We start from the raw sequence: 17308 nt of genomic DNA, 5'->3' as shown, positions 1-17308 counted from the left end.
CGGTAGCAAATTTTTTTATCCACATGTGGAAAAGGTTCTGTTGAAATATAATACAAGGCTCTATTATCGTCATAGTCCGATAAAGGCTGCATTGGCCGAACGATTGATAAGAACGATTCAACCATTAATTTATATTAATTTTGAGATATTGTATCCTGAAAAATACTGCTGCTTTTATTCATGATTTAGATAAAATCATGCAAGTATATAATCAACGACCTCATCGATCTCTGTCCAATTTTAGCCCTCGGGAAGTTCATCGCAGTGAAAATACATTTATATAATGAATATATGATGAATATTTGATTTTTTTTTTATATTTGATTTTGAAATAAGGACTTTTTCAAAACTTGAAATTTTTAGCAATCAAAAACGAACAAAAACTAATTAAAAAAAAACTTTCCGAAAAATTAATTTTTCAAAGAAAAATAAAGGTCATTTTAAACTTAAGCTCTGCAGATACAAATACCTCTTAAAATTCAAACTCAAAACGACCAGAAATTACTATTAAAGAATACATGAAATCCAAAACGAGCAGAAATTCAATAAACAATCATAGCAAAAAAACAAACAACAAGTAATAATATAAATGAATAAATAGATCTGTAAGCGATTAATGTTTAGATTGAATATGAAAATCAAGCTTAAAACGAAAAAAAAATTTCTTATTGAAGCATAAATGAAACTTAAGACGAAAAGAAATTAAATAAACAATCAATGCAAACCAACATACAATAGATATCAATGTAAATTGATAAATAAATCTTAAAACGAGTGAGACTTAAATTGAATATACAAATCATGCTTGAAACGAACAAAAATTACTACAAACAAGAGTTTGGGTATGACCTCCTTCTCTCACTGTAAAAGTCTAAAACCTACTGCATCATTGACGCTTTACTGAAAACTAAATGCGTCTTTAATAGTCTTAGAAAGTATAAACAACATCAAATTGAATATTTGATGCATAATGATATTAATTTTTGAAAGATCCATCACTTCAAGAATTTATCTCAATGTAATTGTATTTTTATTTTCAAGGCTGTAAGAACTGGAATAGACGATATTTGTATTATAATTCATTTTCAGTTATGCGCCAATGACGCAGTGGGCTTTTGGTTTTTATTTACAGTTTGGAAAGGAGGCAGTATCCAAACACTTGTTTGTAGGGAAACTATATTCGTCTTTAACAACTTTAAAAAGAGCTAATAAATTAAACTGAATATTTGATGTATATTATCAAATATTCATGATGTATATTAGCAATTAATGATATTAATTGCTCAAAGCTCATCAGTTCAAAATGTTACTATAATTTCAATGTTTATTTTCAATATTAAGTACAAAAGAAAAAATCTTTCATAAAATTGGTTTTCAGTAAAGTGCCAATGACGCAGTAACTTTTATAATGAGAGAAGGAGGTCATATCCAAACTCTTGTTTGTAGTGATTTTTGTTCGTTTCAAGCTTGATTTGCATATTCAATTTAAGTTTCACTCGTTTTAAGATTTATTTATTAATTTATATTAATATCTATTGTATGTTTGTTTGCATTGATTTTTTATTTAATTTCTGTTCGTTTTAAGTTTTATTTATGCTTCAATAGGAAATTTTTTTTTCGTTTTAAGCTTGATTTTCATATTTAATCTAAGTATTACTCGCTTTCAGATCTATTTATTCATTTATATTATCACTTGTTGTATGTTTTTTGCAACAATACAATCAAGGGAGAAGGAGTTGAATTCAATAGTGACAACTATTGGGAACCTACTGCCACACACATTTCGTGAACAGATTAAGAGAGTATTAAAATATCTCATGTTGGAAAGTGATGATCGTCAAGTTCAAGTCGATAGCGCAGGGAAACGAATTATAATTCAGGGAAAAATTTATAATCTACTTGATTTCATTTGTAATATGGTTAAAAATCGTAAAGGACTTTTATCATTTGGCAATAATCTATACAGATTTCTAAATACATCAAACTTACCCAAAAGTCTTATTAGCAATAAGAAAATTCTAATGAAATCAAAGGAATGTAGTAGTGCCAGTCCTCTAACAGCAACACCGACACCATTTAAAGAAGAAGAAGAACAAGAACAAGAAGAAGATTTGAAATCAATCTTGGAAAATACTAGCACTCCTAGTAGTAGCAGCAGCAATGATTTGATAGCACCGGTGGTGGATAGACAAAAGTGGAGACGTATTGATATCAACTCACCCTCACAACAACCATCCTTAAAAGGGTAGCGGTCATTACACTATATGTTTGTGTTCAAAATTGATGAAGTTTTAAAACATGTTTATGAAAATATTTGTGAAGTGGGAAGTCTAAGTTCCCCCACAACACTTTCTAAAGTCGTTGGCAGTGGCGGTGTCAACACTTTAAAAAATGCAAAAGAGTATCTAGAAGATTAGCGGAGTTACACTCTACATTGAAATCATTGGGTTCGTGGCAATCATTATCGACAAACTGAAGCCTTTTCCCACTGCATATAATGCAAGAAGATATTTTAACTCTAGGTGAGATTCAAAGACGTCACAATAAACCCTACAAATATATTCTGGTGGCAATCAGTGTCTTTAGTCGCTCGGCATATGCTATTGCATTGCGATCAAAGAGAGGTGTTGAAGTTGCTCGGGCCTTAGAAAGTGCTCTTGAACAAGATAGCTATAGAAAAATTCAAAGTGATGGTGGTAGCAAATTTGTTAATCCACATGTGGAAAAGGTTCTATTGAAATATAATACAAAGCTCTATCATAGTCATAGTCCGATAAAGGCTGCATTGGCCGAACAATTGGTAAGAACGATTCAACCATTAATTTATATTAATTTTGAGATATTGTATCCTGAAAAATACTGCTGCTTTTATTCATGATTTAGATAAAATCATGCAAGTATATAATCAACGACCTCATCGATCTCTGTCCAATTTTAGCCCTCGGGAAGTTCATCGCAGTGAAAATACATTTATATAATGAATATATGATGAATATTTGATTTTTTTTTATATTTGATTTTGAAATAAGGACTTTTTCAAAACTTGAAATTTTTAGCAATCAAAAACGAACAAAAACTAATTAAAAAAAAACTTTCCGAAAAATTAATTTTTCAAAGAAAAATAAAGGTCATTTTAAACTTAAGCTCTGCAGATACAAATACCTCTTAAAATTCAAACTCAAAACGACCAGAAATTACTATTAAAGAATAAATGAAACCAAAACCGAACAGAAATTAAATAAACAATCATAGAAAAAACATACAACAAGTGATAATATAAATGAATAAATAGATCTGAAAGCGAGTAATGCTTAGATTGAATATGAAAATCAAGCTTAAAACGAAAAAAAATTTCCTATTGAAGCATAAATAAAACTTAAAACGAACAAAAATTAAATAAACAATCAATGCAAACAAACATACAATAGATATTAATGTAAATTAATAAATAAATCTTAAAACGAGTGAGACTTAAATTGAATATACAAATCATGCTTGAAACGAACAAAAATTACTACAAACAAGAGTTTGGGTATGACCTCCTTCTCTCACTGTAAAAGTCTAAAACCTACTGCATCATTGACGCTTTACTGAAAACTAAATGCGTCTTTAATAGTCTTAGAAAGTATAAACAACATCAAATTGAATATTTGATGCATAATGATATTAATTTTTGAAAGATCCATCACTTCAAGAATTTATCTCAATGTAATTGTATTTTTATTTTCAAGGCTGTAAGAACTGGAATAGACGATATTTGTATTATAATTCATTTTCAGTTATGCGCCAATGACGCAGTGGGCTTTTGGTTTTTATTTACAATTAGGAAAGGAGGCAGTATCCAAACACTTGTTTGTAGTGAAACTGTATTTGTCTTTAACAACTTTAAAAAGAGCTAATAAATTAAACTGAATATTTGATGTATAATGATATTAATTGCTGAAAGCTCATCAGTTCAAAATGTTACTATAATTTCAATGTTTATTTTCAATATTAAGTACATAAGAAAATATTTGTCATAAAATTAGTTTTCAGCAAAGCGCCAATGACGCAGTAACTTTTATAATGAGAGAAGGAGGTGATACCCAAACTCTGGTTTGCAGTGATTCTTTTTCGCTTGTAGCTTGATTTGCGTATTTAAATTAAGTTTATCTCGTTTAAAGATTTATTTACTAATTTATATTAATGCTTATTGTATGTTTGTTTGCGTTAATTGTTTATCTAATATCTGTTTATTTTAAGTTTCATCTATGCCTGAATAGGAAAATATTTTTATTCGTTTTAAGCTTGATTTTCATATTGAATCTAAGCATTACTCGCTTTAAGATCTATTTATTCATTTATATTATTACTTGTTGTATGTTTTTGCTAGGATTGTTTATTTAATTTCTGTTCGTTTTGGGTTTCATTTATTCTTTAATAGTAATTTCTGGTCGTTTTGAGTTGGAATTTTAACAGGTATTTGTATCTGCTGAGCTTAAGTTTAAAATGGCCTTTACTTTTCTTTGAAAAACTTATTTTTCGGAAATTTTCTTTTTTAATTAATTCAAGACAAAGTCGAGATCCTCTTGTAATTTCTACTGCAATGTTTGGCACTCTCGTATCATTGCTGCTGCTGCTGCCACTATCAACTTCTAATAGTGTACATTAGAAGTTGTATCATTGCTGCTGCTGCTGCCACTATCAACTTCTAATAGTGTACATTAGAAAAGGCCGTAAAATGGCCTTTACTTTTCTTTGAAAAACTTATTTTTCGGAAAGTTTTATTTTAGTTAATTCAAGACAAAGTCGAGATCCTCTTGTAATTTCTACTGCAATGTTTGGCACTCTCGTATCATTGCTGCTGCTGCTGCCACTATCAACTTCTAATAGTGTACATTAGAAGTTGTATCATTGCTGCTGCTGCTGCCACTATCAACTTCTAATAGTGTACATTAGAAAAGGCCGTAAAATGGCCTTTACTTTTCTTTGAAAAACTTATTTTTCGGAAAGTTTTATTTTAATTAATTCAAGACAAAGTCGAGATCCTCTTTTAATTTCTACTGCAATGTTTGGCACTCTTGTATCATTGCTGCTGCTGCTGCCACTATCAACTTCTAATAGTGTAAACATACCACTTACTATTGCAGATATATGTCTTGGAAAATAAAAAACGAGTATAGTCAAACTGTTCTCTCTCACCGAATACTATTCTCACACTAATATCAACTATACTGAAAATCCTTCCTTATATTAGTTGTGGTTGCTATGAGTGGTTTCTAAGACCTCCTGGGGCTACTGCATAAATCTAGGCTGAAATTCTTAGAAATATGGGTCTGACGTCAGCCCCAGCAGAAATAGTAGCTCTCTGATTGGCCTAGAAATGGGTGTGGCCTTGTATGCCCGAAAATGGATAGAACCCCTCAAACTAGTTATATAGCCAAAATTTGTTTTTAAACTATTTTATACTTATTACTATTAAATAAACATATAAATTTTCTTAGATTTTATGAAGGTTAGTGGTTCTGATGGATTTTCTTTTTAGATGTTATGACGTTTAGTGCTTGTTACGGTTAGTCAAAATGGTATCACCCCCCGTAGCAATGCACTAACTTTCTTTTATACCTTAGAGAAGTGACGAAATTCATAGCAGCCGCTGTAGGTTTGTATATCGAAGAAGCTATACTGCATAGCGGAAGTTCGGTTTTTTTTTTTACTCAAATTCAAAACGTATAGAAAGAGAAAGATTTTTGAACTTCTTGGACAAGATGTGGTGAAATGAAAACGTATATTAGAATTAGAATTAAAGTGGCTGCTTTATGATCGCTAACTTTCTAATATCAAAACTTTATCTGAAAAAAAAAAGCTCGCACGATTTTTTTTTCGTTTTAACCAACAATATGTGCCATAAGATCCTCTTCAAATAGTTCGTGGTAACGAACTGTAAGTAAGGAGCGACCCAGCTCAATAGTAACCAAAACTCTAAAAAACGGAATTTTGATACCAATAGATACATCAAAAGAATCTAATTTTATGATGATTACAAATATATAAGTATCATCAAGTTTTGCCTTACCCATGAAAAGTTACGAGCCTGAGAATATTCGCCTTATTTTCGAAAAAAAGAGGAAACATCCTTTAAAAGTCATGGAACCTTAATTAAAATCACACCATCAGATTCAGCGTATTATAAACCCCTACTGTAGACGTTTCAAGCTCCTATCTGCAAAAATGTCGAATTTTTTAATTTTTGCAAGAAGAAAGATAACGAATGCGTCTTTATTTTTTTTTTTTTTTTTTTTTTTTTTTTTTTTTCCAGGGGTGATCGTATCCACCCAGTTGTCCTAAAATATTGCGAGATGCCTTATTCGAACGGAAGCTTAAAAGTTCTAGTGCCCTTATTAAGTGACCAAAAAAATTTGAGGGCAACTAGCCCCCCTCCCACACTCATTTTTCCCAAAGTAACCCGATCAAAATTCTTAGATACCAATTTTGTTCAGCATAGTCAAAAAATCTGATAACGATGTCTTTGAGGATGACTTAATCCCCCAGAGTCCCAGGGGGAACGCCTGCAAGTTATGAACTTTGCCCATTATTTACATCTAGTATTAGTTATTGGAAAGTATACAGATGTTTTCAGGAAGGATTTTTTCTGGTAGGGGAAGGGCTCTAGGGCAGGGGTTAAGTGGTAGGATCATTTCATGTAGAAATTTTTCATGGGGCAAGGGAATTTTCCATAAAGAGGTTTTCAGATTTGGCAACATTATTTAAAAAACGATCATAAATTAAATAACAAAACAAGTTTTATCCAACTGAAAGTAAGGAGCAACAATAAAACTTAAAATGAACAGAAATTATTACGTACGTGAGGGGGGTTGACCCCCTCGTCAATACCTCGCTCTTTACGCTAAAGTTTTCTTAGTAATTTCTAAAGAGCTATTTATTCTAATTAAACGGCCTTTGTGATTCAGGGATCATTCTTAAGGAATTGGAACCAAGTTCAAACTTTAGCATAAAGAGTGAGGTATTGAAGAGGGGCAACCCCCTTTATATACGCAATAATTTCTGTTTGATTTAAGTTTTAATGTTGCTCCTTACTTTCAGTTGAAAAAAATATGTTTTTTTTTATTTAATTAAATAAGAGAAGAGGATTTTTGATGACCCAGGATATGCAAGAACAGATTGATGGACAACCATAGTTGTGTTTTTTTTGCCCCCTATCTTCTGAAACCTTGGTTCATTTCCTATTTTTCAAACGAAGCCCTTTCTCCTTGGGCCATTAAAGAAAGAAAAACGGATACTCTGAGGTCACTTTTCCCGTCTCCTCTTTGAATTAATGTAAGAATAAAATAAAATATGAAATTTGTCTGACAATTTTGCAGCCGTGAATGTTGCAAGAATTGAAAACCCATTTTGGAGGCTATAGAATAGGAAACCCATTTTGGAGGTTATTCGAGGTTATAAAACATAATTGAATTTCAATGGAAAGTAAGAATATTAATACAGTGTTTTATTGGTCATGATCTGAGGAGAAAGGTGTCAGAACTCCTGCGTTAATAAAACAGTCAAATTAGCAGAAAGGGAAGAGGACTTAAAAGGAAGACCTGTGGCGGTTTTTAACAAAAAACGGTACTAGTGCTGATTAACAGAGTCACGCAAATACCTATTGGTTATTTGATTAAAAATATTCTATTTTGTGTTTTAATCTCGGAAAAACATTTACATGCTTTAGTTGAAAAATTTGTGGGTTCAACCAGCTTTTGCAGTACATTTTCTAAGGACATTAGAATAACTTCTAAGCCAAAGTATTAATAATCCTTATCATAAAATATACCAGCATTCAGAAGACACCTCAGTCACTGCGCCCATAATCATCTTGCTTGACCTAGGTCTGGAGTCCTTTGATAACCGTGACCAGATTTCTGATGCAAAAAAGTTGGACTTAATCTGTAGGCACTGGAAGCCAGGAAAGGACTATGAATTTTCAAAAACAGGTTACCGGAGTTTCGAGGATATAGTGACAAAACGTTGTCGATTTCAAAGTGCATGGCTCCAAAAGTATTCATGGTTGGTGTTTCGCCCTTCAAAAAGTTGCATTCTATAAACATTGCTTCATATTTGCCGAATCTGAGACCAATAAAGGCTCACATGAGATGCTTGGATGCTTAGTCTCGAAGCTATATACTGACTTTAAAGATATTCTCGCTCTCATAACGAAATACCGTATTGTAATTGATGTAAAAAAAAAAATCTACAATGTTCATCAAAATAAAAGAAGAAAAAAGCATTCCAATTGACCAGCATTGAAAATGCAAGACCACAAGGAAAGGATTAAAAACCGAGAAATTTTAAGATCAATTGTCCTGGCTATTCTTTATTGTGGTTTTAGTGAATTAGCCCTGCGGGATCTTTGTGAAAAAGGTGATCTCCTCACAAAAAGTGTTGAGAAAAGGGGGTAGCCTATTTAGAAGGTTGCTGTGATTGATGATGGATTGCAGAAACACAATATTGTGGGTACATTTCGAAATCATCCGCTAAAGCCTGAAATGTGTATCTCCTCTAGTGCAGAATGATGTCGTCGATAGTGCAGGCAATGTCAGTCGGGACGCATATTGGACGCAATTTTGAATAGAACGAAAATTGAAAAGTGTTTTTTAAAATTGGCTGATGATATGAGTGATGTTACTTCATAAGACAGCTTGTTCTTGTCGTCTATTTCTATGAAGGTCATCAAATTGAAAAAAAAGTTTTTTTTTGTGTTTTTTTCAAGACTGTGAATGACTTGACTGGTCTTGCATAGGTCTTGCAACGGGGATTATTATACTCTGTTTAGAGTTTCGGTTAGACATGAAAATTTTGTCGGAATTGGCTTTGATGGAGGTAGTAGCATGTCCGGCTAGTACAAGGGCACTCAAGCAGATATAAAAAAACAGTATCGATTTATCAATTACACACATTGTGCTTTGCATTGCTTAAACCTTCCCCTGGTGAAGACCTTTAGGTTGGACTTAATTCAAATTCTATATGGATACTTATAAGAAGTTGTGTTGTTCTTTTTTTCCTATTCCCAAAAACGAACTGAGTCACTAACTTCTGCTCTGGCGCATAGGAAAAAGGAAAACCACTTTCACTTTTGTAGCATATTGTGAGTTGAAAGGTATGATAGTAGCATATTTTTACTTTTCTAGAGCTTTTCCGTGCCGTTGTTCTTTGTGAGCAACCAGTCCAATTCAGGTCTAATGGCAAAAGCCAACTACTTTGTTGCAGCAATTATCTTGTTCAGCTTTTTTCCCCTCTGATTCTCGTGAAAAAGGGTGTCCGTTTCTCTGCCAAAGGAAATTTGCATCTACCTAATTACTGTGAACATAAAGATCTATGAAATTCTGTATTAAAATAGCTAGTGGAAGCAGATTTTCCTTCTTTTTATGGAAAAGCAGTCCAGACAGGTGAAAGTGTTGAGGAAACCGCATGAATACTAAGACGCTTACGTCGGGGATTCTTCTCTTCAGAAACATCTTTTTTTTAGAAAGACTTGGTCTTTTACCCATATCTCGAGCAGCTATGTGAAGAACTCGATATGAGATTTCTGAACCCTCGAGCTACAGTATTTCATATCCAACTTCTGTTCCTGCGTTTTATTTGTTGGTGCAGTATTAGCCGACGCCTGACGAAGCGTTATATTACTTGCTGGTAAATTTATGGACTTGCGGTAGCTTTTAACTGGTGCCAGCCCCCCGAACGGAAATCCTAAATACGCAACTGTCTAAAGGCACTCTTCTTCTGGTGGCGAAAATGGAGCCAATGTTCTTGAGCAAGTGATGCCTAAATGCAAAAAGTAAAAGTCAGAGAACTATGATCTTTCACCAAAGAAGTAAGAATTTGAGGGTTTTGTGACAGGGACATTGGCCTTTCATTTGTGTAGCAGCTATCATTGCTCTATAAATTGCTTGAACGTATGGCAATGGTTTGGGACATAGATAAATACCAGGAGAAAGAGTGGATAGCCTAGACAATCATCGCTCATTCTTCAGAACTATCGCTCAGTGCAATCCAGGGTAAATAAAAGGTTACTAAAACCTACTAAAAACTGACTTTTACGTTCCAATTGATGTTTTCGTAATAGTTGGAACAACAAATAAGTAAATTTGATCTGTTTTTGTAGTTGCTTTTACTAAACGCCCTCAGATAAAGCAGAAAAATTCTCAGATATAGATGATATAACAAGGTCTATGGCTTTAAACCTTGAACCAGCGTGAATTAAATATTCAATGCTCTTATGGAAGATTATATGTAAATAGTACATTTGGGTTATGCACTGAGAATAAGGGAGGATTTGCACAGTCTTTAATAAAGGGTAGAACTTTTACATCTGGTCATTGACGAATGATCTAAAACAATGTGCCCGAGGCCAACACAGCTACGCATACTCCTCATCCATCTCAGTCTATTCAAAGCCTTCTTCTTTACACAGTTCCATTTTCCATTAAATCCTTCCTTCCGACCTCTTCCTGCCAGATTCAGGGACGACCTGTTTTTCCCTAAGCTATAGGTGGTTGGCAAAAAAAGACGATCTTTGGCAATCTTTCATTTAGAGCGCAGCCTAGCCATCTCAATCTTTCTCTCATTTTAGCACAAGAAAGTGGTACAGAACCACATTTTATAGCCTACTCTTTGAAATGCGGTCGATCAAACGGGAAACTAAAACAATCTGTAGACAATTCATCTAGAAAACATCCAATAAATCCTCTTCTGTCTTTCAGAGCACCCACGTATCAAAGCCATGCTTGGGAACTGCCATCATTGTACCTTCCAATATTCTAATCTTGGCTCGAAAACTTACCTTCCTATTTTTCCAAAAAAATTTCAACCATAAAAAAAACACCCTTTGCCTTGCACAAAATTTAGTGGACGTTCAATATAGAGAATTAAAACCAAATTTGTCTTTATTTTTTTCTCATTCTGATTAGGCAGTTTTATCAAAACTATAATTTAGAATAAACATAGAGTTGTATCGAGGGGCAGAGCTAATAAAGATTTAAATCAGAATTTCAATTTACTATGATTTAGTGAGCCTTTTAAAACCATACATAAGCAACTGCGTACACTAGATAAAACATGCCTTACCTTCATATCATTAATTGCTTGAAATAGAGTTTCTTCATTAAAAACTGATAGAGTAATGTTTGTATGTAAGTTCTTCATGCCAGAAAGAACCATTTCAATTGTACCCAGATGAAACAACCAAGCTGAATATATGACGTTCAGGCCTTTAGTTGGCTTTTTTGCTCTAGATGTATACAATCATTAATGAACTTCACACGCTTGCTGTACATGCAAAGAATATTTATACACGATGTAGCAGGAAAATCAAATAAAACTGATTCTTAAGCGACTTCTATGCATTTTATTTGAATTGTTTCTGTGTTTTTTTATCTATGCATCTTTTTAAACGATTGTTCTAGCTCAAGCACAATGGGGCTTAGGTTCCATTAATACGAAGTTTTCGGGCAAGGATAAAAAATAATTTGAAAATGCTCAAAATGACTTTTATGACTACAAAAAATCGAACATTTCTTAAGTCTAAAAATTGTTTTTAAAAAAATTTAAGGTTAAAGTTAATCCATTTTCCCAAAAACACCTTTTTTTTATTTTCGTCATCAATTGGAAAAAAAGCTTTTCTGTTTTTTTTTTAGCATAACTTCACTGAAATTTTGAGTCTAGGGATCAGAGCGCTTCTTAGGGTATGTGGTGCCCAGTGTAAAATTAATTACAGCGCCCCCTCCCAACTCAAATATAAGCAAAAATAGCCGAATCAAAGTGAAGTATTTGATCAAAGTTGTCAATCTTCCAACCGCAGCCCCCAAGCTACGACGCCTGGGACATCAGACCCAGAACCCCCCCCCCCTAGGAACAGTTCTGCTGAGGCTGCAAGGTAGTCTGGTGACGTAAGATTTGTCCTAAGAACCAAGCAAGAAATGATAACAGAATTTGGGATATGATACGAATTCCAATGATCATCCATAATTATAATCTCAAAAACGTAAAATCTAAAAGCTATTCGAAGCTCCAAAGTTTATTTATAACAGATTATCTTATTAAGAATCAGAGAAAAAACTGTCAGTAAAGGCATCGGTACAAGTTTTGGAGATAGGAGGCTTAGATCCCCATTTAGCTGATCCTTGGGAGAATCGGCATTTAAAAGAGATTTAAAGGTCTCATTGTAACTACTATGTAGTAAACTTGTTGAATTCAGCATTATAAGCCCTAGTCCTGTACAGAACATATTCACTTTAGGCCCCAGTGACAGATAGGTTGTGAATAATAATATTTTTATACAGGAAGGGATTGTGATATTGATTTTAAAAGGTATTCTTCATAGTCTAAATAAACAAAAAGTTAGTGCGTTGTCGCTAAAGCTTTTCCAGAGGATTAATACTGATTCTGCTCATAATTTTTTAAACAGTTCAACAGGGAAACAACAAGATTCCTCTTGACTAGAGCTTTTTACCTGCCCTTTATTACTATTAAAAGTTTGACCGAATAATTTGATTTTGAATTATTACTTTTTAATTGAAAAACAAAATGTACAATTTCATCCTCAGGTTTACAATCAGATAGCAAATGAAAAAGTTCCGATCAGTTTTAATCTCAGAAGCCATTATATTTAATAAAATGGTATGTCTTAACACTTACTGTTAAAAACTTATTTATTTTGCCGCCAGGGGCTAGTACTTTTAAGCCTGTTTCTTAGTATGAATTAATTAAACTGAATTTTGCTAACCCTAAAGCAAGTGAAATAAACGAGTAAAAAATAAACAACATACGGAGCATTAACAGAAATTTTTCTATCTAGCAATAACATACCCCATTGCGCAAATACATGAGCCAAGACTTTGATTGTGTAAATACATGAGCCAAGATATAAAAATACAAAAAAAAACGGAGTTTTAACAGAAATGATTATATCTAGCAAGAACATACCTCATTGTGTAAATACATGAGCCAAGACTTCGATTAGTATGACAGACTCCATTTAAAGCTGAACCAGTACCTGGCGCAAAAGGGACATAGATGATGTCGTCATATTCTTGCTTCACAGCTCCAGGATATGCTAAAAAAATAACTATATTTTGAATTTCTCTTGAAGTATGAAAACTTGGCTAAAATGTATGAATCAACAAAACGATGTTCAACATCTATAAGGGTAAGTGAGGATTTATTGGAGTTCATCTTTTCATAAATCAAAGAATTTCGACAATTGACACTAATCTTGTTTCATCAATCACAAAAAATTCTGTCGTAAAAAAAAACAAATTAACCTCCGGCTAGTAGTGGTTTTGTGCCTGAAAATGCTGGTTAAAATATAAATATTGAATAGACCTTTGGTCAAATTCTCAGGCCTAAGTTCTCTATCAACCCCTTCCGCTCTTCTCCTGTCTCTGAGTCCCCCCCCCACCCTGTAAGTAAACTGTAATGAATGAAAAAAAAATGAAAACAAAGTTTAACACCATAAGTAACCAGAATTCTTTACTTACTTACTTTTTTATTTAAATTACTTAAAAATACAAAAAAACATTAACCGACAACAAAAAGCAGAGCTCGTAAGTTTGGGTGTGTAAGTAATAGGACATATGCAAAACAAGAAATCTCGTCATAATGGAAGTAATAAAAGCAAAAATTAGCCAATAAACAATAACAACAAAAGACAAAGAAACAAGGAAGAAAAAGACAGGAAGGAAGAAAAGAAAAGAAATGCTGGGCAGGAGGGGCGTGGGAGGTCATCCCATCGTGGAGACAAAAACCAAACACTTAAAGAAAAATATCATACATTTTTAATGCTCCATCATCAATGGTGAATGAGCACACATTAAAAAACAATCTTTAATATTTTTGTCTTTAAACTCAGCTAAGATTTTTGTAAGATTTTTGTAATGGATCAACCTAAAAAATAGGTACCTGAGTGAAAACCTTGACCTTACGTATCATGAAAAAGGAATGCGGTACATTCCCGACCACTGATGAGCCGAACTAGGAAGCAAAATCAGCAGAGATTTATTGTAGAAATAATTATTAGGATTTTGAATTTGAAAATGCCACAAGGAAGTATTTACATCTCGTATTTGTTTTAAATCCGACAAATTTAGACAAAAGAACGTCGTTTTTGTTTCACAAACATTTTCAAGTTCTGATGATCTACCCAGATCATCCTGATCATCCCCTGATCCCCTGATATGTATATGAATATATAAATATTCTTACTGACCTATTTTGTAGTACCTATAATAGTTTCAAATGCGTACAAGAGATATTAAGATAAACAATTGAACAACAAATATGAGGCAATTAAAGAGTGGTCAATTATTTTTTAAATGGAAAACGGAAAAATATTAAAAAAAATGGAAAATGGAAAATGGAAAAGGGATCAAGAAATACTCTTAAATAACGATATGATTGTAACCTACTAATTTGATTCTCACTAACCTGGAGCTCCTGACAAGAAATTAATTGAGTGACGCGTTTTGAACGACGAAAAACCATAATTTAAGTTTAAGTAAAATTTGGTGCTAAATTATTAGAAACAAACCATCGATTAACTGAAGTAACAGTTATAATCAAGTTTTCAACTAATGTAGATGAATCCCTCGCTTTAACAGATTAATTAAAAAAAAACTTTCCGAACAATTAGTTTTTCAAAGAAAAGTAAAGGCCATTTTAAGTTAAGCTCAGGAGATACAAATACCTGTTAAAATTCAAACTTAAAACGACCAGAAATTACTATTAAAGAATAAATGAAACCCAAAACGAACAGAAATTAAATAAACAATCATAGCAAAAAACGTACAACAAGAAATAATATAAATGAATAAATAGATCTTAAAGCGAGTAATGCTTAGATTGAATATGAAAATCAAGCTTAAAACGAAAACAAATATTTTTCTATAAAAGTATAAATGAAACTTAAAACGAACAGAAATTAAATAACAATCAATGCAAACAAACGTACGATATATATTAATGTAAATGAATAAATAAATCTTGAAACGAGTGAAACTTAAATTGAATATGCAAATCAAGTTTGAATCGAATAAAAATAACTACAAACAAGAGTTTGGTTATCGCCTCACTGCAGAAGCCTAAAACCTACTGCGTCATTGGCGCTTTACTGAAAACAATTCTTTCATTAAAGAAGATTTTAGGGAATAAATATATGTATATGTAATTGACAATGCACATTTTTTTTTAGTAAACTCATTTGAATTTTTTTTTCAGTAAAATACAAATTATATTCTGGCTTTTAGAAAGCATAGGGGTTTTGAACCCTACTCATATTAATTTATGCTCGTTTTGAGTTTGACACTAATATTTATTTTAATATTTGTTCGTTTTGGGTTTCATTTATTTATTGATACTGATTTGGGGTAGTTGTATGCTTGGTAGATTATATGATAGTCAGAACACCAGGTGTTGAAAGTGTGAATCATACCACGACGGAATGGGGCTGCTACGAGAATTAGCCTACCCTCCACCCCCTAAATTGATCATGCGGATTCAAAAATACCAATGGCACTTCCTTGCGAGTAGTGGAACACTCCGAAAATTGACATTTTATTATATTTTGGTGTTTCATGCAAGAAAATGCATGTTCCACAAAGTTTGAGGTGCAGTTTTCCGCTCAAATAGAAATGCCTAGAAGCCATAGAATGTTTTCATAACAAACCAACACGATTAGTTAGAAAAAATGGCAGAGTTAAAAAAAATGGCAAAACTATATGAGTCTTGAACAGTCTTGGAAAGCATAAACAAAATCAAATTGAATATTAGATATATAATGATATTGATTGTTGAAAGATCCATCAGTTCAAGATATATTTTTCACTGTAATTTTATTTTCATTTTCAATGCTGTAAGAACTGGAAAATAATAAATTTGTAATATACGAGTAAATCGTTTTCAGTAAAGCACCAATGACGCAGAAGGCTTTAGGTTTTTACAGTTAAAGAAGGGGGCAGTATCCAAATTTTATTTGTAGTGAAACTATATTTGTCTTGACTAATCTTGAAAAGAAATAATAAATTAAATTGAATATTTGATGCATAATGATATTAATTGCTAAAAGCTCATCAGTTTAAAATTTTACTGTAATTTTAATATTCATTTTCAGTATTAAGTACGCAAGACAACATTTATAACATATTTCGTTTTCAGTAAAGTGCCAATGACGCGGTAGGTTCTATGCTTCTGCAGTGAGGAAACAGCTAAACTCTTGTTTGTAGTTATTTTTCTTTGATTGAAGCTTGATTTGCATACTCAATTTAAGTCTTACTCGTTTTAAGATTTATTTATTCATTTAAATTAATAAATATTGTATGTTTGTTTGCATTGATTGTTATTTAATTTCTGTTCGTTTCAAGTTTCATTTATACTTTAATAGCAAAATATTGGTTTTCATTTTAAGTTTGATTTTCATATTCAATCTAAGCATTATTCTCATTAATATCTATTTATTCATTTATATTATTACTTGTTGTATGTTTTTTGCTATTATTGTTTATTTGATTTCTGTTCGTTTTGGGTTTCATTTATTCTTTAGTGGTTATTTCTGGTCGTTTTGTGTTTGAATTTTAACAGGTATGTGTATCTCCTGAGCTTAAGTTTAAAATGGCCTTTACTTTTCTTAGAAAAAATTATTTTTCGGAAAGTTTTCTTTAATTAATTTTTGTTTGTTTTTGATTGCAAAAAGTTTCAAGTTTTTATGGCATGGGGGGGTGCTTACTGTCCGATAAACGGTTCTAGAACTTTCAGTTTAATTTAAATGAGTCTTTTTTCAAAGTCAGTACGATTACCTCTTTGATACAAATCTTATACAAGAACGATATACAACGTGTAGAGCTAGTGGACAGAGATTGACAGCGGTGAATGGATTAAAAAATACCGCAAAACAGGAGGTTTAGACCTTTTCACTTACTGGTAGAAAGGAATCACGACTGTTTGGAATGGACCTTAATAGGAATTTGTGTGCCAAAGCAATTTTACCTCTATCTCAGAGTATGTATTTTAACCTTATAATTGGATAATTATAATAGATATCCTATGTGTTCTTCCCATAAAAAACCCCTTCCCATAAGATATAAACCCTCTTTAATAAGTTATTCCCCACGGTATAACTTACAATGCCTACCCTCGGGCCCTGGTGGGCTGTGTCGACACCAGAGTTTTTTGTTATCAAAACTTTGAACTATTTTAACAAAAGTCTATCTCAAAATTTTTATCTGATGCATTTAGGGCGGGGAGGAGGGGGGGGGTAGTCACCCTCCAATCTCTTTTGAAT

The 17308-nt window shown here is 32.5% G+C and overlaps 1 protein-coding gene across 1 annotated transcript in view; it reads right to left on the bottom strand.

The window, feature by feature from the left end:
• Nucleotides 1–17308, bottom strand: part of LOC148952960 (uncharacterized) — a 205338-nt gene that overhangs the window by 88015 nt on the left and 100015 nt on the right. Inside the window, exons 4-5 of the mRNA XM_089088205.1 lie at nucleotides 12961–13090; nucleotides 11104–11266 (exon numbers count right to left, since the gene is read on the bottom strand). Coding sequence (XP_088944331.1) covers nucleotides 11104–11266; nucleotides 12961–13090 — 293 coding nt within the window. The remainder of the gene's footprint in view (nucleotides 1–11103; nucleotides 11267–12960; nucleotides 13091–17308) is intronic.

Source organism: Artemia sp. Qi Xiang Cuo, chromosome 4, assembly GCF_049724085.1.
Source record: "Artemia sp. Qi Xiang Cuo chromosome 4, ASM4972408v1, whole genome shotgun sequence".
Classification (NCBI taxonomy): Eukaryota; Metazoa; Arthropoda; class Branchiopoda; order Anostraca; family Artemiidae; genus Artemia; species Artemia sp. Qi Xiang Cuo.
Note: the sequence above shows the minus strand (reverse complement) of the source record. Positions and strands in the feature narration are given on the sequence as shown.